Below are 21619 nucleotides of genomic sequence, written 5' to 3' on the forward strand. Positions count from 1 at the left end.
GCTTTGGTGCAAATGCAGTTGGAAGCAGAACCCTTGGTGATGCTTGCCTGTTCCACTCTGCAGTGTGCAGTCCCACAGCAGGCTCCCTTCCCTGCAACTGGCAGTGTCATTGTGTGAATGCGGCTGCCATGACCTTGTCCTGAGATGGAACGTCTTTCCTATTGCTCTGACTCACCTCCATGGACCTCTGTAGGTAGACCAGGGACATCTTCAACAGCACATCTGAGAAGCTGTGATCTACCTTATTAAAATAAGTTGAGACCCATTATGTTGACTACGTCTGACGCCCCTCAAAGGTAAATGCCCTTGTGTGCATGCCTGTGCGTGTGTGTGTGTGTGTGTGTGTGTGTGTTTGCACTCAAGTTGATTTGTTAGAAGATTTCTGATCATTCTCAAGTACTGTTAAAAGGCACCCATGGTTGGGCTGCAAGATTTAGGATACTATCCAAGAAAAAGTATACAGTGCTGTGTCATGCAATATTTGGGATATACTAAAAAAATAAAATATTTGTTATTGATCAAGAATTCAAATTTACCTACATTTTATTTGGCAAACCTACATTCAGAATGTGTACTGATGTCTGCAGTTGATTTGGGGATGATGGGTGGAAGGATGGGTGACGTAACAAGTAGAGTAAAATGCTGGTAGTATTTAAATGGCCCATCTCCAGATTTTCACCACCACGTTTATGAATGCATTTGGATGTGTGTTAGAAAGACTCATAGTAGAGTCAGCACTGTGGTGCAGTGGGTTAAGTTGCTACCCGCAGTGTCACAGTGTCAGCATCTGATATGGGCACCAGCTCAAGTCCTAGCTGCTCTACTTCCAATCCAGTTCCCTACGAGTGTGCCTAGAAATGCAGTGAATAGAAGATGTCTCCAGTGCTTGGGCCCCTGCACCCATGTGAGAGACCAGATGAAGCTCCTGGTTCCTGGCCCAGCCCTGGCATTTGAAGCCATTTGCAGAGTGAAGCCTCTCTTTCTCCATCCCACCCTCCCCCCATCTCTCTGCCTCTGCCTCTACCTCGCAAATAAATGAGTAAATCTTTAAAAAAGAAAAGAAAGACTCATAGTAAAACATAGAACAATGTTCTACTTCAGTCATTGTTTCAGCCTGTTGCAGGTGGTACACCTGGTGTTGATGAATGACATGTAAATTGTGAGTGAGATAGGCTGTCTCTGTGCCTGGCCATGACAGCAGAAGCCTCTGGAAAATTGTGTAGTTGTTTTTTTTTTTTTAAGATATGCTTTAAGATACTTTCAGAAGTGTGTTTTAAAAGTCAGATTCAAATCTCTTTTCACTGAAGTGCGATGAAAATAACTAAATACTAAGAGAGGAGAAGGCTTTTCAACACATGAAGTTTAAGAGTCTTCTGAACCAATAAGAAAAGTTAATGCTCCAAAGGAATGGGCAAGGAGCATCCTAAGGCAGCTGATAAAAGAGGAAGTGTAAACTTGTGAAATCACCCTAACTGTCATTAGAGACCATGGGATGCAAATGCAACTGGCAGATCTCGTTTTTTGAACCGGAGTGCAGGGATTGAAATCTCTGCCACTTCTTGCTCCATGACCTTAGAAGAGTCAGCTAGCCCCCTCCTTGCCTTATTTTATTATCTGTTAAATTCAGTGATACTTTGAATCCTCAGTAGGGTTTCATTGGAGGTCAAATGAGATTAGATAGATAGATTACATATATATAAATGTGTGTGTGTGTGTGTATATGTGTGTGTGTATGTGTGTGTATGTGTGTGTATATATATATATATATAAAACACATAATGCTCTCAGTTGTCTCTCATAGCAGACCAATCCTAGGTGACTTTGTCTATCCTAGAAACCAGATTGAATGCTGCTGTGCCAGCCCCTAGGAGAGCAGAATGAGCCCTGTATTCTGTCAGAATGCTGGGTTAAGGCCTGGATATGGGATTTTATTTTAGGAAAGTCCTGGGGTGGATGGTTCAGAGGTGGGGTCCCGGGGCACGGTGAGGCCATTGAGAGGGTGTGAGATGGAAGCTCTGGGGTTAGCTGTTGGGCTCTTTACCTAAAAGATAAAGAGCTTCTCTTTGTTTAGACTATGGTGGAGTTGAGAGCCGGAAGTGAGGTAGGGACTGGCCTATCTTGAGTACTAGGAGAAACCATAAGCAATTTTTTGCGTGGAGTACAAAGCAGGTTGGAATCACTGTGCCAGTCGAGCTGGCACAGTAATACACTCCGGAGTCACTTTCTTCCAGATTTTGTAGTACAAAGTTACAGATCTTTGTGCCTCTAAAAGCATGGTATTTAACTGGACTGAATCCTGAATCCACTATAGAACTGGAAATGGAGAAGTCATAGTAGAGAAGGCGCTGTGGGGCCTTCCCCTCCTGGAACCGGTACCAGTGGATGTAGCCACTTTGTTGAGGAATACTACAAGTGACTGTAACAGATGACCCAGTTGGCTTGGTGACCACTGTCATGGTCTTCTCTGAGTTGGAAGATGTTTGACTGCCTGCGATGGTAAAAATAATGAACAATGAGAAACAGGTACTGGCAATTCTTTAGAATGAACTCCCATATAAAAGAGAGAGAGAGAGAGAGAGAGAGAAATCTGTCCCATTAGCATCTATGCAACCTGCTTACCAGGAGACAGGACAGCTACAAGCAGGGCTACAGTCCACAGCATGCCTTGTTCTCCTGGTCTCAGAAGGGAAGGGATCTGGTGATAAGGGGAGCAGAATGCCCTGTCAAAACTAATCCTACGCAAAAAGGGAGGGGCCCCAGGTGAGGGAGTGCAGCTGGTCTTCCTGACAGATGTCAGAGCAGGGAGAGTACCAGGCAGGGCAGGGCCTACCTCAGAAGGTAGCCACGCCTCTGCCCAGAAGGGTGAGTGCAGAGGGAGGTAGCCCCGCCTCTGCTTCCACCCCCTTCTCTTCACCCTCCTGTGGAGGCAGGCTGAGAGCAGGCCCTCCCCAGAGGCAGGTGTGTGAGGACCACAGAGACCCCAATCTGAGGCAGGTTGAGGGCAAACAGGGCGGATAGCAGGCCCCTTGGTGAAGACTGCCAGCTCCCCTGGGCCAGCATCCCAGGTCAGGCTCACTTCTCTGCAGGTCTCAGTCCCAGAGTGGGGATGATGCTGCCAGGGCCTTGTCCCGCGATGCAGCGTCCTTCCTGCTGCCCTGACCCACCTTCCCCAGCTCTGTAGTGAACTCTGGAGACCTCCAGCAGCCCATCTGAGAAGCTTTGCATCCACCTTCTCCAAAGAATTATCATCAAGCCTGTTGGCTACAATGCTGGTGGCATTTAAGTGACACCTGTGCAGATTTCCAGCACCACATTTATGGATGTATTTGGTTGTGTGTTAGAGAGACTCAGTAAAACTACAACATTGCAGTTCCACTCCTGTCACTGCTTCAGCATCTCTCAGGTAATAGATTGCTGCTAGCATGAGCGAGCTCATCAGTGAGTAAGTAGGGGCCTGTGTGGGTCTCCCTTTGCCCTGCGGAATCCCCAGGGGAAGGATTGGAAGCTGCTGTGTAAATGGCTCTGAGAGCCGAATGCCCTGGGCCCCAAGCAGAGGGCAAACTCCAGTGCCTTGGAGACTGGGAGTTCCTTACCGGAACTTCATGCTCATGTTTAAATATGAGAAAGCACAAAATTCCCATTTCACTGCAGTGGAAATAAAATTCTTAAAACAGAAGAGTTATAAACTAAGCCTGCCAGAATGTAGAGGAACTATAAAGCTAGTGCAACAAAAGGAGTGCAGCACTTGGCGCTAGAATATAAAGATTCACGGGACAGAAATCCACCGATATGCAATATCTTAATGTAGGATGAAGTTGTACATTCAGACCAGCAAGGAATAATTCATTATGCCACACATTCTGCTTTGGGAATTGGTTCACCATATAGAACCAAGTACTGTGAAACGGCTACCTTATAACTTACAAACAGAAGTTTAAATGTAATGAATCTGAAATCAGAAAACCCTTAGAATATATGTAGACAAATGGCATATAATTTGTGGGTGAAATAGACCTTATCCGTGTCTGGCAACACAACAAGAAACCTTAGTGAAAATTTTGTAGTTGTTTTTTAAAAGAACTTTAAGAACTAAGATTCAAATTTCTTTTCATCAATGTGTGCTAAAATAACTAAGAAGTAAGTAGGGGAAGCCTTTTCAGTATATTCGCTAGAAGCTAACGTCTCCACCGTGGTCTTCAAGGCTCTTCCAAACCAAAAGGAACACTAAATGCTCCATAAGAGCAAAGAACAAGGAGCATAACAAGGCAACTGACACAGGAGAAATGAGCTTGTGAAATAAGGCTGACTCTCATTAGAGACAGCAAGATGCAAACAATTAACAGAACTCCATTTTTTTTTTAAACTGCATGGCAGGGATTGAAATATCTGCCACTTCAAGCAGCATAACCATAGAGAAGTCGGCTTGCCCCCTTTGCCCTAGTTTCTTATCTGTATTTCAGTGATACTTTGAACCCTCAGTAGGGTTTCTGGGAAGATCAAATGAGATCATATATGTAACGTGCTTAGCACAGTAGCTACCTGAGAATGAGTGCCAAAAATGTGATACTTAACATAAAAGCAAATAAATTTCCAATGAGGACATCTTTAAAAAGTTTATGAAATTTGAGTATTATGGCAAAATTATACATGTGTTTAAAAATCCATGATAACAAAATAAATTTATCTCTTAATTCCATTTTTCCATGGATGTTCTGAAGTCCTCTCGTATGTGTAGAAAAGAGTTAGGCACTACCAGTCATCTGCCTCACACCCATCTAGGTCTCAAGTTGTGCCTAAGTTGATTCCAGTTCAATGTATCCAAACTGGAGTTGAAAGGAAAGCGACTCAGCTTGCTTGGATGACATCTGTAAGGATGGGTCTTAAGAGGGACCACTGGCATGGTTCTTGACACCTGAAAATGAGGATGTCACATGGGCAAAAGCTGAGATAAGAGATGAAGAAATGGACAGGGCGGTTCTGATGCTTTCAAGTTCTGGATGCCATCAACTCCCAGGCCTGTAAGACACCCTGCCTTACTTGGCCATTTGAAACCAAACATTCCTAGCTATTGCAGATACAAAGCTTAAAAACATAAACATGACAGCACTCTTTACATCAACTGAAAATTCAAGCACAACTATTTGAAGCTTTACCAAGTCAACCCTCAAATAATAAGATTTTGAATTAATAAAATGTGACACATTCACAGTACAGAATGCCAATGAGTAATTCAAGGCATGCATACTAGCAGGAGTAACTATTCAGAAGTGTACTGTGAAGTACAGAAAACATGTGATGGATTGAAATATACATCCTATTTTATGTCTTGAGGCATGATGGAAGTTTTTCATTATTTGTGAATACATGCCTTTGCAGCATGAGTGAGACCTGGTTGGTGGTTACCCTTGGGAGGGGAAAGGGAAGGATGGGCTTGGGAAAATAAACCCAGAGTCTTCAGCTGAATTAGTTCATATGAATTATGAATTAGTTCATGAAACCATTATGAAAATATGAAGCAAATGTGTTAAAATGTGAAGATGTAACTAAACTAAGTAATAGGCACCTCAAGATTTGTTTTCTTATTCACTCTAACCTTCAGTATGATTGAAATATTTCATTATTTTAGAAGCTTAGAAGTGAGAATATGTGCCAACCACCAGCCTTCCCATAATTCTCTCCTAAAGATGTTCCATAAGACCTTAGGTGACCTTGCCTGTCTCAGAAACTAGTTAAATGCTATTCTTCCAACCCCTAGGAGAGTAGAAGGAACTCAGCTGAGTGCTAGACCACTGGGCAAAGGCCTGGAGATGGGAGTTCAGTCTTTAGGAAAGGGCTGGGGTGGAGGTGCAGGGCGGGGGCCTGGAGGCAGTGTGAAGGCATTGAGAAGGTGGTGGGATGTGAGCTCTGGGGTTTGGTGTTGGGCTCCGAGTTTATCTTTGCTCAGCGCAGAGTCAGAAACAGGAAATGAGATGGGGCTGGCCTATCTCGAGTACCAGGAATAACCACAGGCACAATTTTCAGTGTAGTATAGGGCAGGTCGGAATCACTGTGCCAGTCCAGACAGCACAGTAATACACCCCAGAGTCGTCTCTTCCCAGGTTTCGTAGAAAGACATTATAGCTCCCCTGTATGCTTTTATAAGCTTGGTATTTCTCTGTATCAAATCCCGAGTCCACTATAGAACGGGTACTGCTGACGATGTAGTAGAGAAGGCGCTGTGGGGCCTTCCCCTCCTGGTACCGGTACCAGTGGATATAGCTACTTTGTTGAGTAATACTACAAGTGACTGCAACAGATGACCCAGTCGGCTTAGTGACCACTGTCATAGTCTTCTCTGAGTTGGAAGATGTTTGACTGCCTGCAATGGCAACCACAAAAACAATGAGAAACAATGAGAAAATGATAATTCTTTAGTATGACCTCCATGGAGAGAGAGAGAGAGAGAACTCGCATTAACATCTATGCAACCTACTTACCAGGAGGCAGGAAAGCTACAAGTAGGGAGAGTGTCCACAGCATGCCTTCTTCTCTCAGGCCTTAGAAGGGAAGGGATGAGGTGATAAGGGAAGAAGAATATCCTCTTAACTCTAATCCTACTCAAAAAAGAGGGACCGAGGGAGGTGAGTTGGAGGGAGTCTTCCCGACTGAAGTCACAGCAGGGAGAAGTAACAGGCAGGGTCTCTCTTAGAAGACTCCCAAGCTCTTTACCCAGAAGAGGTGAGTGCTGACAGGAGAAGCCTGGTCTCTACTTCCGCCTTTGAGTGCCTTGCGCGCCCTCCTGTGGAAGCCGAGAGAAAGTCCTGCCCTGAGGTAGCGCTGTGAGGAGCACTGAGTGCTCAGTCTGTAGCGCTTTGGTGCAAATGCAGTTGGAAGCAGAACCCTTGGTGATGCTTGCCTGTTCCACTCTGCAGTGTGCAGTCCCACAGCAGGCTCCCTTCCCTGCAACTGGCAGTGTCATTGTGTGAATGCGGCTGCCATGACCTTGTCCTGAGATGGAACGTCTTTCCTATTGCTCTGACTCACCTCCATGGACCTCTGTAGGTAGACCAGGGACATCTTCAACAGCACATCTGAGAAGCTGTGATCTACCTTATTAAAATAAGTTGAGACCCATTATGTTGACTACGTCTGACGCCCCTCAAAGGTAAATGCCCTTGTGTGCATGCCTGTGCATGTGTGTGTGTGTGTGTGTGTGTGTTTGCACTCAAGTTGATTTGTTAGAAGATTTCTGATCATTCTCAAGTACTGTTAAAAGGCACCCATGGTTGGGCTGCAAGATTTAGGATACTATCCAAGAAAAAGTATACAGTGCTCTGTCATGCAATATTTGGGATATACTAAAAAAATTAAAATATTTGTTATTGATCAAGAATTCAAATTTACCTACATTTTATTTGGCAAACCTATATTCAGAATGTGTACTGATGTCTGCAGTTGATTTGGGGATGATGGGTGGAAGGATGGGTGACATAACAAGTAGAGTAAAATGCTGGTAGTATTTAAATGGCCCATCTCCAGATTTTCACCACCACGTTTATGAATGCATTTGGATGTGTGTTAGAAAGACTCACAATAGAGTCAGCACTGTGGTGCAGTGGGTTAAGCTGCTACCCGCAGTGTCACAGTGTCAGCATGATATGGGCATCAGCTCAAGTCCTAGCTGCTCTACTTCCAATCCAGTTCCCTACGAGTGTCCCTAGAAATGCAGTGAATAGAAGATGGCTCCAGTGCTTGGGCCCCTGCACCCATGTGAGAGACCAGATGAAGCTCCTGGTTCCTGGCCCAGCCCTGGCATTTGAAGCCATTTGCAGAGTGAAGCCTCTCTTTCTCCATCCCACCCTCCCCCCATCTCTCTGCCTCTGCCTCTACCTCTCAAATAAATGAGTAAATCTTTAAAAAAGAAAAGAAAGACTCATAGTAAAACATAGAAGAATGTTCTACTTCAGTCATTGTTTCAGCCTGTTGCAGGTGGTACACCTGGTGTTGATGAATGACATGTAAATTGTGAGTGAGATAGGCTGTCTCTGTGCCTGGCCATGACAGCAGAAGCCTCTGGAAAATTGTGTAGTTGTTTTTTTTTTTTTAAGATATGCTTTAAGATACTTTCATAAGTGTGTTTTAAAAGTCAGATTCAAATCTCTTTTCACTGAAGTGTGATGAAAATAACTAAATACTAAGAGAGGAGAAGGCTTTTCAACACATGAAGTTTAAGAGTCTTCTGAACCAATAAGAAAAGTTAATGCTCCAAAGGAATGGGCAAGGAGCATCCTAAGGCAGCTGATAAAAGAGGAAGTGTAAACTTGTGAAATCACCCTAACTGTCATTAGAGACCATGGGATGCAAATGCAACTGGCAGATCTCGTTTTTTTGAACCAGAGTGCAGGGATTGAAATCTCTGCCACTTCTTGCTCCATGACCTTAGAAGAGTCAGCTAGCCCCCTCCTTGCCTTATTTTATTATCTGTTAAATTCAGTGATACTTTGAATCCTCAGTAGGGTTTCATTGGAGGTCAAATGAGATTAGATAGATAGATTACATATATATATATGTGTGTGTGTTTTGTGTGTGTGTGTGTGTATATATAAAACACATAATGCTCTCAGTTGTCTCTCATAGCAGACCAATCCTAGGTGACTTTGTCGATCCTAGAAACCAGATTGAATGCTGCTGTGCCAGCCCCTAGGAGAGCAGAATGAGCCCTGTATTCTGTCAGAATGCTGGGTTAAGGCCTGGATATGGGATTTTATTTTAGGAAAGTCCTGGGGTGGATGGTTCAGAGGTGGGGTCCCGGGGCACGGTGAGGCCATTGAGAGGGTGTGAGATGGAAGCTCTGGGGTTAGCTGTTGGGCTCTTTACCTAAAAGATAAAGAGCTTCTCTTTGTTTAGACTATGGTGGAGTTGAGAGCCGGAAGTGAGGTAGGGACTGGCCTATCTTGAGTACTAGGAGAAACCATAAGCAATTTTTTGCGTGGAGTACAAAGCAGGTTGGAATCACTGTGCCAGTCGCGCTGGCACAGTAATACACTCCGGAGTCACTTTCTTCCAGATTTTGTAGTACAAAGTTACAGATCTTTGTGCCTCTAAAAGCATGGTATTTAACTGGACTGAATCCTGAATCCACTATAGAACTGGAAATGGAGAAGTCATAGTAGAGAAGGCGCTGTGGGGCCTTCCCCTCCTGGAACCGGTACCAGTGGATGTAGCCACTTTGTTGAGGAATACTACAAGTGACTGTAACAGATGACCCAGTTGGCTTGGTGACCACTGTCATGGTCTTCTCTGAGTTGGAAGATGTTTGACTGCCTGCGATGGTAAAAATAATGAACAATGAGAAACAGGTACTGGCAATTCTTTAGAATGAACTCCCATATAAAAGAGAGAGAGAGAGAGAGAGAGAGAAATCTGTCCCATTAGCATCTATGCAACCTGCTTACCAGGAGACAGGACAGCTACAAGCAGGGCTACAGTCCACAGCATGCCTTGTTCTCCTGGTCTCAGAAGGGAAGGGATCTGGTGATAAGGGGAGCAGAATGCCCTGTCAAAACTAATCCTATGCAAAAAGGGAGGGGCCCCAGACGAGGGAGTGCAGCTGGTCTTCCTGACAGATGTCAGAGCAGGGAGAGTACCAGGCAGGGCAGGGCCTACCTTAGAAGGTAGCCACGCCTCTGCCCAGAAGGGTGAGTGCAGAGGGAGGTAGCCCCGCCTCTGCTTCCACCCCCTTCTCTTCACCCTCCTGTGGAGGCAGGCTGAGAGCAGGCCCTCCCCAGAGGCAGGTGTGTGAGGACCACAGAGACCCCAATCTGAGGCAGGTTGAGGGCAAACAGGGTGGATAGCAGGCCCCTTGGTGAAGACTGCCAGCTCCCCTGGGCCAGCATCCCAGGTCAGGCTCACTTCTCTGCAGGTCTCAGTCCCAGAGTGGGGATGATGCTGCCAGGGCCTTGTCCCGCGATGCAGCTTCCTTCCTGCTGCCCTGACCCACCTTCCCCAGCTCTGTAGTGAACTCTGGAGACCTCCAGCAGCCCATCTGAGAAGCTTTGCATCTGCCTTCTCCAAAGAATTATCATCAAGCCTGTTGGCTACAATGCTGGTGGCATTTAAGTGACACCTGTGCAGATTTCCAGCACCACATTTATGGATGTATTTGGTTGTGTGTTAGAGAGACTCAGTAAAACTACAACAACATTGCAGTTCCACTCCTGTCACTGTTTCAGCATCTCTCAGGTAATAGATTGCTGCTAGCATGAGCGAGCTCATCAGTGAGTAAGTAGGGGCCTGTGTGGGTCTCCCTTTGCCCTGCGGAATCCCCAGGGGAAGGATTGGAAGCTGCTGTGTAAATGGCTCTGAGAGCCGAATGCCCTGGGCCCCAAGCAGAGGGCAAACTCCAGTGCCTTGGAGACTGGGAGTTCCTTACCGGAACTTCATGCTCATGTTTTAAATATGAGAAAGCACAAAATTCCCATTTCACTGCAGTGGAAATAAAATTCTTAAAACAGAAGAGTTATAAACTAAGCCTGCCAGAATGTAGAGGAACTATAAAGCTAGTGCAACAAAAGGAGTGCAGCACTTGGCACTAGAATATAAAGATTCACGGGACAGAAATCCACCGATATGCAATATCTTAATGTAGGATGAAGTTGTACATTCAGACCAGCAAGGAATAATTCATTATGCCACACATTCTGCTTTGGGAATTGGTTCACCATATAGAACCAAGTACTGTGAAACGGCTACCTTATAACTTACAAACAGAAGTTTAAATGTAATGAATCTGAAATCAGAAAACCCTTAGAATATATGTAGACAAATGGCATATAATTTGTGGGTGAAATAGACCTTATCCGTGTCTGGCAACACAACAAGAAACCTTAGTGAAAATTTTGTAGTTGTTTTTTAAAAGAACTTTAAGAACTAAGATTCAAATTTCTTTTCATCAATGTGTGCTAAAATAACTAAGAAGTAAGTAGGGGAAGCCTTTTCAGTATATTCGCTAGAAGCTAACGTCTCCACCGTGGTCTTCAAGCCTCTTCCAAACCAAAAGGAACACTAAATGCTCCATAAGAGCAAAGAACAAGGAGCATAACAAGGCAACTGACACAGGAGAAATGAGCTTGTGAAATAAGGCTGACTCTCATTAGAGACAGCAAGATGCAAACAATTAACAGAACTCCATTTTTTTTTTTTTAAAACTGCATGGCAGGGATTGAAATATCTGCCACTTCAAGCAGCATAACCATAGAGAAGTCGGCTTGCCCCCTTTGCCCTAGTTTCTTATCTGTAATTCAGTGATACTTTGAACCCTCAGTAGGGTTTCTGGGAAGATCAAATGAGATCATATATGTAACGTGCTTAGCACAGTAGCTACCTGAGAATGAGTGCCAAAAATGTGATACTTAACATAAAAGCAAATAAATTTCCAATGAGGACATCTTTAAAAAGTTTCTGAAATTTGAGTATTATGGCAAAATTATACATGTGTTTAAAAATGCATGACAACAGAATAAATTTATCTCTTAATTCCATTTTTCCATGGATGTTCTGAAGTCCTCTCGTATGTGTAGAAAAGAGGTAGGCACTACCAGTCATCTGCCTCACACCCATCTAGGTCTCAAGTTGTGCCTAAGTTGATTCCAGTTCAATGTATCCAAACTGGAGTTGAAAGGAAAGCGACTCAGCTTGCTTGGATGAAATCTGTAAGGATGGGTCTCAAGAGGGACCACTGGCATGGTTCTTGACACCTGAAAATGAGGATGTCACATGGGCAAAAGCTGAGATAAGAGATGAAGAAATGGACAGGGCGGTTCTGATGCTTTCAAGTTCTGGATGCCATCAACTCCCAGGCCTGTAAGACACCCTGCCTTACTTGGCCATTTGAAGCCAAACATTCCTAGCTACTGCAGATACAAAGCTTAAAAACATAAACATGACAGCACTCTTTACATCAACTGAAAATTCAAGCACAACTATTTGAAGCTTTACCAAGTCAACCCTCAAATTATAAGATTTTGAATTAATAAAATGTGACACATTCACAGTACAGAATGCCAATGAGTAATTCAAGGCATGCATACTAGCAGGAGTAACTATTCAAAAGTGTACTGTGGGGCCGGCGCCGCGGCTCACTAGGCTAATCCTCCGCCTAGCGGCGCCAGCACACCGGGTTCTAGCCCCGGTCGGGGCGCCAGATTCTGTCCCGGTTGCCCCTCTTCCAGGCCAGCTCTCTGCTGTGGCCAGGGAGTGCAGTGGAGGATGGCCCAGGTGCTTGGGCCCTGCACCCCATGGGAGACCAGGAAAAGCACCTGACTCCTGGCTCCTGCCATCAGATCAGTGCGGTGCGCTGGCCACAGCACGCCGGCTGCGGCGGCCATTGGAGGGTGAACCAACGGCAAAGGAAGACCTTTCTCTCTGTCTCTCTCTCTCACTGTCCACTCTGCCTGTCAAAAAAAAAAAAAGTGTACTGTGAAGTACAGAAAACATATGATAGATTGAAATATACATCCTATTTTATGTCTTGAGGCATGATGGAAGTTGTTCATTATTTGTGAATACATGCCTTTGCAGCATGAGTGGGACCTGGTTGGTGGTTACCCTTGGGAGGGGAAAGGGAAGGATGGGCTTGGGAAAATAAACCCAGAATCTTCAGCTGAATTAGTTCATATGAATTATGAATTAGTTCATGAAACCATTATGAAAATATGAAGCAAATGTGTTAAAATGTGAAGATGTAACTAAACTAAGTAATAGGCACCTCAAGATTTGTTTTCTTATTCACTCTAACCTTCAGTATGATTGAAATATTTCATTATTTTAGAAGCTTAGAAGTGAGAATATGTGCCAACCACCAGCCTTCCCATAATTCTCTCCTAAAGATGTTCCATAAGACCTTAGGTGACCTTGCCTGTCTCAGAAACTAGTTAAATGCTATTCTTCCAACCCCTAGGAGAGTAGAAGGAACTCAGCTGAGTGCTAGACCACTGGGCAAAGGCCTGGAGATGGGAGTTCAGTCTTTAGGAAAGGGCCGGGGTGGAGGTGCAGGGCGGGGGCCTGGAGGCAGTGTGAAGGCATTGAGAAGGTGGTGGGATGTGAGCTCTGGGGTTTGGTGTTGGGCTCCGAGTTTATCTTTGCTCAGCGCAGAGTCAGAAACAGGAAATGAGATGGGGCTGGCCTATCTCGAGTACCAGGAATAACCACAGGCACAATTTTCAGTGTAGTATAAGGCAGGTCGGAATCACTGTGCCAGTCCAGACAGCACAGTAATACACCCCAGAGTCGTCTCTTCCCAGGTTTCGTAGAAAGACATTATAGCTGCCCTGTGTGCTTTTAGAAGCTTCGTATTTCCATGCATCAAATCCCGAGTCCACTATAGAACTGGAACTGCTGACGATGTAGTAGAGAAGGCGCTGTGGGGCCTTCCCCTCCTGGAACCGGTACCAGTGGATGTAGCCACTTTGTTGAGGAATACTACAAGTGACTGCAACAGATGACCCAGTCGGCTTGGTGACCACTGTCATAGTCTTCTCTGAGTTGGAAGATGTTTGACTGCCTGTAATGGCAACCACAAAAACAATGAGAAAATGATAATTCTTTAGTATGACCTCCATGGAGAGAGAGAGAGAGAGAGAGAGAGAGAGAGAACTCGCATTAACATCTATGCAACCTACTTACCAGGAGGCAGGAAAGCTACAAGTAGGGAGAGTGTCCACAGCATGCCTTCTTCTCTCAGGCCTTAGAAGGGAAGGGATGAGGTGATAAGGGAAGAAGAATATCCTCTTAACTCTAATCCTACTCAAAAAAGAGGGACCGAGGGAGGTGAGTTGGAGGGAGTCTTCCCGACTGAAGTCACAGCAGGGAGAAGTAACAGGCAGGGTCTCTCTTAGAAGACTCCCAAGCTCTTTACCCAGAAGAGGTGAGTGCTGACAGGAGAAGCCTGGTCTCTACTTCCGCCTTTGAGTGCCTTGCGCGCCCTCCTGTGGAAGCCGAGAGAAAGTCCTGCCCTGAGGTAGCGCTGTGAGGAGCACTGAGTGCTCAGTCTGTAGCGCTTTGGTGCAAATGCAGTTGGAAGCAGAACCCTTGGTGATGCTTGCCTGTTCCACTCTGCAGTGTGCAGTCCCACAGCAGGCTCCCTTCCCTGCAACTGGCAGTGTCATTGTGTGAATGCGGCTGCCATGACCTTGTCCTGAGATGGAACGTCTTTCCTATTGCTCTGACTCACCTCCATGGACCTCTGTAGGTAGACCAGGGACATCTTCAACAGCACATCTGAGAAGCTGTGATCTACCTTATTAAAATAAGTTGAGACCCATTATGTTGACTACGTCTGACGCCCCTCAAAGGTAAATGCCCTTGTGTGCATGCCTGTGCGTGTGTGTGTGTGTGTGTGTTTGCACTCAAGTTGATTTGTTAGAAGATTTCTGATCATTCTCAAGTACTGTTAAAAGGCACCCATGGTTGGGCTGCAAGATTTAGGATACTATACTATCCAAGAAAAAGTATACAGTGCTGTGTCATGCAATATTTGGGATATACTAAAAAAATTAAAATATTTGTTATTGATCAAGAATTCAAATTTACCTACATTTTATTTGGCAAACCTACATTCAGAATGTGTACTGATGTCTGCAGTTGATTTGGGGATGATGGGTGGAAGGATGGGTGACGTAACAAGTAGAGTAAAATGCTGGTAGTATTTAAATGGCCCATCTCCAGATTTTCACCACCACGTTTATGAATGCATTTGGATGTGTGTTAGAAAGACTCCTAGTAGAGTCAGCACTGTGGTGCAGTGGGTTAAGCTGCTACCCGCAGTGTCACAGTGTCAGCATCTGATATGGGCACCAGCTCAAGTCCTAGCTGCTCTACTTCCAATCCAGTTCCCTACGAGTGTGCCTAGAAATGCAGTGAATAGAAGATGTCTCCAGTGCTTGGGCCCCTGCACCCATGTGAGAGACCAGATGAAGCTCCTGGTTCCTGGCCCAGCCCTGGCATTTGAAGCCATTTGCAGAGTGAAGCCTCTCTTTCTCCATCCCACCCTCCCCCCATCTCTCTGCCTCTGCCTCTACCTCTCAAATAAATGAGTAAATCTTTAAAAAAGAAAAGAAAGACTCATAGTAAAACATAGAAGAATGTTCTACTTCAGTCATTGTTTCAGCCTGTTGCAGGTGGTACACCTGGTGTTGATGAATGACATGTAAATTGTGAGTGAGATAGGCTGTCTCTGTGCCTGGCCATGACAGCAGAAGCCTCTGGAAAATTGTGTAGTTGTTTTTTTTTTTTTAAGATATGCTTTAAGATACTTTCAGAAGTGTGTTTTAAAAGTCAGATTCAAATCTCTTTTCACTGAAGTGTGATGAAAATAACTAAATACTAAGAGAGGAGAAGGCTTTTCAACACATGAAGTTTAAGAGTCTTCTGAACCAATAAGGAAAGTTAATGCTCCAAAGGAATGGGCAAGGAGCATCCTAAGGCAGCTGATAAAAGAGGAAGTGTAAACTTGTGAAATCACCCTAACTGTCATTAGAGACCATGGGATGCAAATGCAACTGGCAGATCTCGTTTTTTGAACCAGAGTGCAGGGATTGAAATCTCTGCCACTTCTTGCTCCATGACCTTAGAAGAGTCAGCTAGCCCCCTCCTTGCCTTATTTTATTATCTGTTAAATTCAGTGATACTTTGAATCCTCAGTAGGGTTTCATTGGAGGTCAAATGAGATTAGATAGATAGATTACATATATATATATATATATATATATATATGTGTGTGTGTGTGTGTGTATGTGTGTCTGTGTGTGTGTATATATATATATATATATATATAACACATAATGCTCTCAGTTGTCTCTCATAGCAGACCAATCCTAGGTGACTTTGTCTATCCTAGAAACCAGATTGAATGCTGCTGTGCCAGCCCCTAGGAGAGCAGAATGAGCCCTGTATTCTGTCAGAATGCTGGGTTAAGGCCTGGATATGGGATTTTATTTTAGGAAAGTCCTGGGGTGGATGGTTCAGAGGTGGGGTCCCGGGGCACGGTGAGGCCATTGAGAGGGTGTGAGATGGAAGCTCTGGGGTTAGCTGTTGGGCTCTTTACCTAAAAGATAAAGAGCTTCTCTTTGTTTAGACTATAGTGGAGTTGAGAGCAGGAAGTGAGGTAGGGACTGGCCTATCTTGAGTACTAGGAGAAACCATAAGCAATTTTTTGCGTGCAGTACAAAGCAGGTTGGAATCACTGTGCCAGTCGAGCTGGCACAGTAATGCACTCCGGAGTCACTTTCTTCCAGATTTTGTAGTACAAAGTTACAGATCTTTGTGCCTCTAAAAGCATGGTATTTAACTGGACTGAATCCTGAATCCACTATAGAACTGGAAATGGAGAAGTCATAGTAGAGAAGGCGCTGTGGGGCCTTCCCCTCCTGGAACCGGTACCAGTGGATGTAGCCACTTTGTTGAGGAATACTACAAGTGACTGTAACAGACGACCCAGTTGGCTTGGTGACCACTGTCATGGTCTTCTCTGAGTTGGAAGATGTTTGACTGCCTGCGATGGTAAAAATAATGAACAATGAGAAACAGGTACTGGCAATTCTTTAGAATGAACTCCCATGTATGAGAGAGAGAGAGAGAGAGAGAGAGAGAGAGAGAGAGAGAGAGAGAGAATCTGTCCCATTAGCATCTATGCAACCTGCTTACCAGGAGACAGGACAGCTACAAGCAGGGCTACAGTCCACAGCATGCCTTGTTCTCCTGGTCTCAGAAGGGAAGGGATCTGGTGATAAGGGGAGCAGAATGCCCTGTCAAAACTCTAATCCTACGCAAAAAGGGAGGGGCCCCAGGCGAGGGAGTGCAGCTGGTCTTCCTGACAGATGTCAGAGCAGGGAGAGTACCAGGCAGGGCAGGGCCTACCTTAGAAGGTAGCCACGCCTCTGCCCAGAAGGGTGAGTGCAGAGGGAGGTAGCCCCGCCTCTGCTTCCACCCCCTTCTCTTCACCCTCCCGTGGAGGCAAGCTGAGAGCAGGCCCTCCCCAGAGGCAGGTGTGTGAGGACCACAGAGACCCCAATCTGAGGCAGGTTGAGGGCAAACAGGGCGGATAGCAGGCCCCTTGGTGAAGACTGCCAGCTCCCCGGGCCAGCATCCCAGGTCAGGCTCACTTCTCTGCAGGTCTCAGTCCCAGAGTGGGGATGATGCTGCCAGGGCCTTGTCCCGCGATGCAGCTTCCTTCCTGCTGCCCTGACCCACCTTCCCCAGCTCTGTAGTGAACTCTGGAGACCTCCAGCAGCCCATCTGAGAAGCTTTGCATCTGCCTTCTCCAAAGAATTATCATCAAGCCTGTTGGCTACAATGCTGGTGGCATTTAAGTGACACCTGTGCAGATTTCCAGCACCACATTTATGGATGTATTTGGTTGTGTGTTAGAGAGACTCAGTAAAACTACAACAACATTGCAGTTCCACTCCTGTCACTGTTTCAGCATCTCTCAGGTAATAGATTGCTGCTAGCATGAGCGAGCTCATCAGTGAGTAAGTAGGGGCCTGTGTGGGTCTCCCTTTGCCCTGCGGAATCCCCAGGGGAAGGATTGGAAGCTGCTGTGTAAATGGCTCTGAGAGCCGAATGCCCTGGGCCCCAAGCAGAGGGCAAACTCCAGTGCCTTGGAGACTGGGAGTTCCTTACCGGAACTTCATGCTCATGTTTAAATATGAGAAAGCACAAAATTCCCATTTCACTGCAGTGGAAATAAAATTCTTAAAACAGAAGAGTTATAAACTAAGCCTGCCAGAATGTAGAGGAACTATAAAGCTAGTGCAACAAAAGGAGTGCAGCACTTGGCACTGGAATATAAAGATTCACGGGACAGAAATCCACCGATATGCAATATCTTAATGTAGGATGAAGTTGTACATTCAGACCAGCAAGGAATAATTCATTATGCCACACATTCTGCTTTGGGAATTGGTTCACCATATAGAACCAAGTACTGTGAAACGGCTACCTTATAACTTACAAACAGAAGTTTAAATGTAATGAATCTGAAATCAGAAAACCCTTAGAATATATGTAGACAAATGGCATATAATTTGTGGGTGAAATAGACCTTATCCGTGTCTGGCAACACAACAAGAAACCTTAGTGAAAATTTTGTAGTTGTTTTTTAAAAGAACTTTAAGAACTAAGATTCAAATTTCTTTTCATCAATGTGTGCTAAAATAACTAAGAAGTAAGTAGGGGAAGCCTTTTCAGTATATTCGCTAGAAGCTAACGTCTCCACCGTGGTCTTCAAGCCTCTTCCAAACCAAAAGGAACACTAAATGCTCCATAAGAGCAAAGAACAAGGAGCATAACAAGGCAACTGACACAGGAGAAATGAGCTTGTGAAATAAGGCTGACTCTCATTAGAGACAGCAAGATGCAAACAATTAACAGAACTCCATTTTTTTTTTTTTAAAACTGCATGGCAGGGATTGAAATATCTGCCACTTCAAGCAGCATAACCATAGAGAAGTCGGCTTGCCCCCTTTGCCCTAGTTTCTTATCTGTATTTCAGTGATACTTTGAACCCTCAGTAGGGTTTCTGGGAAGATCAAATGAGATCATATATGTAACGTGCTTAGCACAGTAGCTACCTGAGAATGAGTGCCAAAAATGTGATACTTAACATAAAAGCAAATAAATTTCCAATGAGGACATCTTTAAAAAGTTTCTGAAATTTGAGTATTATGGCAAAATTATACATGTGTTTAAAAATCCATGACAACAGAATAAATTTATCTCTTAATTCCATTTTTCCATGGATGTTCTGAAGTCCTCTCGTATGTGTAGAAAAGAGGTAGGCACTACCAGTCATCTGCCTCACACCCATCTAGGTCTCAAGTTGTGCCTAAGTTGATTCCAGTTCAATGTATCCAAACTGGAGTTGAAAGGAAAGCGACTCAGCTTGCTTGGATGAAATCTGTAAGGATGGGTCTCAAGAGGGACCACTGGCATGGTTCTTGACACCTGAAAATGAGGATGTCACATGGGCAAAAGCTGAGATAAGAGATGAAGAAATGGACAGGGCGGTTCTGATGCTTTCAAGTTCTGGATGCCATCAACTCCCAGGCCTGTAAGACACCCTGCCTTACTTGGCCATTTGAAGCCAAACATTCCTAGCTACTGCAGATACAAAGCTTAAAAACATAAACATGACAGCACTCTTTACATCAACTGAAAATTCAAGCACAACTATTTGAAGCTTTACCAAGTCAACCCTCAAATTATAAGATTTTGAATTAATAAAATGTGACACATTCACAGTACAGAATGCCAATGAGTAATTCAAGGCATGCATACTAGCAGGAGTAACTATTCAAAAGTGTACTGTGGGGCCGGCGCCGCGGCTCACTAGGCTAATCCTCCGCCTAGCGGCGCCAGCACACCGGGTTCTAGCCCCGGTCGGGGCGCCGGATTCTGTCCCGGTTGCCCCTCTTCCAGGCCAGCTCTCTGCTGTGGCCAGGGAGTGCAGTGGAGGATGGCCCAGGTGCTTGGGCCCTGCACCCCATGGGAGACCAGGAAAAGCACCTGACTCCTGGCTCCTGCCATCAGATCAGTGCGGTGCGCTGGCCACAGCACGCCGGCTGCGGCGGCCATTGGAGGGTGAACCAACGGCAAAGGAAGACCTTTCTCTCTGTCTCTCTCTCTCACTGTCCACTCTGCCTGTCAAAAAAAAAAAAAGTGTACTGTGAAGTACAGAAAACATATGATAGATTGAAATATACATCCTATTTTATGTCTTGAGGCATGATGGAAGTTGTTCATTATTTGTGAATACATGCCTTTGCAGCATGAGTGGGACCTGGTTGGTGGTTACCCTTGGGAGGGGAAAGGGAAGGATGGGCTTGGGAAAATAAACCCAGAATCTTCAGCTGAATTAGTTCATATGAATTATGAATTAGTTCATGAAACCATTATGAAAATATGAAGCAAATGTGTTAAAATGTGAAGATGTAACTAAACTAAGTAATAGGCACCTCAAGATTTGTTTTCTTATTCACTCTAACCTTCAGTATGATTGAAATATTTCATTATTTTAGAAGCTTAGAAGTGAGAATATGTGCCAACCACCAGCCTTCCCATAATTCTCTCCTAAAGATGTTCCATAAGACCTTAGGTGACCTTGCCTGTCTCAGAAACTAGTTAAATGCTATTCTTCCAACCCCTAGGAGAGTAGAAGGAACTCAGCTGAGTGCTAGACCACTGGGCAAAGGCCTGGAGATGGGAGTTCAGTCTTTAGGAAAGGGCCGGGGTGGAGGTGCAGGGCGGGGGCCTGGAGGCAGTGTGAAGGCATTGAGAAGGTGGTGGGATGTGAGCTCTGGGGTTTGGTGTTGGGCTCCGAGTTTATCTTTGCTCAGCGCAGAGTCAGAAACAGGAAATGAGATGGGGCTGGCCTATCTCGAGTACCAGGAATAACCACAGGCACAATTTTCAGTGTAGTATAAGGCAGGTCGGAATCACTGTGCCAGTCCAGACAGCACAGTAATACACCCCAGAGTCGTCTCTTCCCAGGTTTCGTAGAAAGACATTATAGCTGCCCTGTGTGCTTTTAGAAGCTTCGTATTTCCATGCATCAAATCCCGAGTCCACTATAGAACTGGAACTGCTGACGATGTAGTAGAGAAGGCGCTGTGGGGCCTTCCCCTCCTGGAACCGGTACCAGTGGATGTAGCCACTTTGTTGAGGAATACTACAAGTGACTGCAACAGATGACCCAGTCGGCTTGGTGACCACTGTCATAGTCTTCTCTGAGTTGGAAGATGTTTGACTGCCTGTAATGGCAACCACAAAAACAATGAGAAAATGATAATTCTTTAGTATGACCTCCATGGAGAGAGAGAGAGAGAGAGAGAGAGAACTCGCATTAACATCTATGCAACCTACTTACCAGGAGGCAGGAAAGCTACAAGTAGGGAGAGTGTCCACAGCATGCCTTCTTCTCTCAGGCCTTAGAAGGGAAGGGATGAGGTGATAAGGGAAGAAGAATATCCTCTTAACTCTAATCCTACTCAAAAAAGAGGGACCGAGGGAGGTGAGTTGGAGGGAGTCTTCCCGACTGAAGTCACAGCAGGGAGAAGTAACAGGCAGGGTCTCTCTTAGAAGACTCCCAAGCTCTTTACCCAGAAGAGGTGAGTGCTGACAGGAGAAGCCTGGTCTCTACTTCCGCCTTTGAGTGCCTTGCGCGCCCTCCTGTGGAAGCCGAGAGAAAGTCCTGCCCTGAGGTAGCGCTGTGAGGAGCACTGAGTGCTCAGTCTGTAGCGCTTTGGTGCAAATGCAGTTGGAAGCAGAACCCTTGGTGATGCTTGCCTGTTCCACTCTGCAGTGTGCAGTCCCACAGCAGGCTCCCTTCCCTGCAACTGGCAGTGTCATTGTGTGAATGCGGCTGCCATGACCTTGTCCTGAGATGGAACGTCTTTCCTATTGCTCTGACTCACCTCCATGGACCTCTGTAGGTAGACCAGGGACATCTTCAACAGCACATCTGAGAAGCTGTGATCTACCTTATTAAAATAAGTTGAGACCCATTATGTTGACTACGTCTGACGCCCCTCAAAGGTAAATGCCCTTGTGTGCATGCCTGTGCGTGTGTGTGTGTGTGTGTGTT

General features: G+C 45.2%; 1 long non-coding RNA gene and 2 gene segments (V, D, J or C); 1 reads left to right on the plus strand and 2 right to left on the minus strand.

The window, feature by feature from the left end:
* The window catches only part of LOC127492672 (uncharacterized), a 57036-nt gene that overhangs the window by 19498 nt on the left and 15919 nt on the right, over positions 1-21619 (plus strand). For 2 of the 6 annotated variants that reach the window (XR_016223070.1, XR_016223072.1), the window contains exon 1: positions 21468-21570. The exons of the other annotated variants lie outside the window; for them this stretch is intronic. This is a non-coding gene — a long non-coding RNA (uncharacterized LOC127492672). Of the gene's footprint in view, positions 1-21467; positions 21571-21619 lie in introns of those variants that run through there. 6 annotated transcript variants of the gene reach the window in all.
* On the minus strand, positions 13055-13896 carry LOC149121793 (T cell receptor gamma variable 4-like). The segment is given in 2 exon segments: positions 13055-13540; positions 13663-13896. Coding segments are annotated over 2 exon segments (384 nt in total).
* Positions 20301-21136, minus strand: LOC149121794 (T cell receptor gamma variable 4-like). The segment is given in 2 exon segments: positions 20301-20786; positions 20903-21136. Coding segments are annotated over 2 exon segments (384 nt in total).

The sequence above is a fragment of the Oryctolagus cuniculus genome, chromosome 16 (genome assembly GCF_051225735.1).
Source record: "Oryctolagus cuniculus isolate XC-2025 breed Fujian yellow rabbit chromosome 16, ASM5122573v1, whole genome shotgun sequence".
Classification (NCBI taxonomy): Eukaryota; Metazoa; Chordata; class Mammalia; order Lagomorpha; family Leporidae; genus Oryctolagus; species Oryctolagus cuniculus.